This window comes from Penaeus monodon, chromosome 23, assembly GCF_015228065.2.
Source record: "Penaeus monodon isolate SGIC_2016 chromosome 23, NSTDA_Pmon_1, whole genome shotgun sequence".
In the NCBI taxonomy this organism is placed as follows: Eukaryota; Metazoa; Arthropoda; class Malacostraca; order Decapoda; family Penaeidae; genus Penaeus; species Penaeus monodon.
Window position 1 is genome coordinate 41,430,234 of NC_051408.1, and position 1,298 is coordinate 41,431,531.

At 49.8% G+C, this 1,298-nt stretch overlaps 1 protein-coding gene across 1 annotated transcript in view; it reads left to right on the top strand.

The window, feature by feature from the left end:
* The window catches only part of LOC119588312 (junctophilin-1-like), a gene marked incomplete in the record, with an annotated part of 23,032 nt that overhangs the window by 5,276 nt on the left and 16,458 nt on the right, over positions 1-1,298 (top strand). The window contains 1 exon segment of the mRNA XM_037937003.1: positions 1,007-1,117. Coding sequence (XP_037792931.1) covers positions 1,007-1,117 — 111 coding nt within the window.

The following is a 1,298-nucleotide window of genomic DNA, read 5'->3' on the forward strand; positions in this document are numbered from 1 at the left end:
AGAATAGATGCCGTACCTCTTTATATGTCCAAAGATAGAATGTTCATATTTTTTTCTCTAAAAAAATACACTTCATGACTCTTAGTTGGCTTTTCCACTTTCTTTAAAGTTAACACTCTTTAATGTTGTATTCGGCAAGACAAACCATTATGAGAGATTTTTTTTTTTTTCGACGTAACCCTTTTCCATTATCTTTACTTTCCCCATTTATCACTTATCTCCTTTTTTTCCTTTTCTGTGCTTTCCTCCTTTTCGTTTTTATTAATTTTTTCCCAATATTTTCGTTCATTATTTATTTCTTTTATTCATTTTCTCCTTCTCCTTCCTTCCCTTTTCCTACGATTTCCTTGCCGTGTCTCTATTTCTCCTCTTTTTCCCACTTCCCTTTCGTCTTCCTTCTTTTAACTTCCTCCCTCTTCTTCCTTCCTTCCTCCCCCCTTTCACCCTTTCCCCATTTACTTCCTCCCACTTCCTCTCTTCCCCTCTTTCCCCTCCCCCTCTTCTACCTATTCTCCCCCCTTTTCCTCCCTTCTCCCTCTCTTTTCTCCCTTCTCCCTTCATTCCCCCACTTACTTTCTCCCCACTTTCATCTTCCTTCCCGCTCTACACCCTCCCCCTTTTCCTCCTTTTTCCTCCCTTCTCCTTCATTCCCACTTCTTCTCCCTCCCCTTTTTCTTTCCCCTCTCCCCTTCTTCCCCTCTCCCCCTTTCTTCACCCTCCCCCTTGTTCCCCTTCCCTACATTCCTTCTTTCCTCCTTCCCGCCTCCTTCTCCCCTCTTCCTCCCTCCCTTTCTCCTCCTCTTCCCCTCTCCCCTCCTCTTTTCCCTCCCTCCCTCCCTTTCTCCTCCCTTCCCCCCTCGTTCCCCTCCCCTCTTCTCCCCCTCCCTCCCTTTTTTCCCTCCCTCCACCCTTTCCCCCTCCCTTCCCACTCCTTTCTCCTCCCAGTTTTGGTCATTTGCTTTATTTTCCCTCACCCTCACTAAGCTCTTTTCCCCCACGCCCGCAGGTAGATGATGGGCGCGGAGGCTTCGTGTTGAGGGCGAGGAGTGACGAGATCCCACGTCGTAGGGGCAGCCTCGTCTCCGATCGACCAAGTAACATCAGAAACGTCTTCAAGGTGAGTGGGTGTCGGAGGCGTCGTGTTGGGCGAGGAGTGGGATAGTCGTGGGGGTGTTGATGACGGTCTGGGAAGGTTAAGTGGGGTGTGGGAAGGGTGTGTGGGTTGGGTGTGGGAAGGGCGTGGGGTGTGGGAAGGGTGTGGGGTGTGGGGTGTGGGTTGGGTGTGGGTGTTTCGAGAG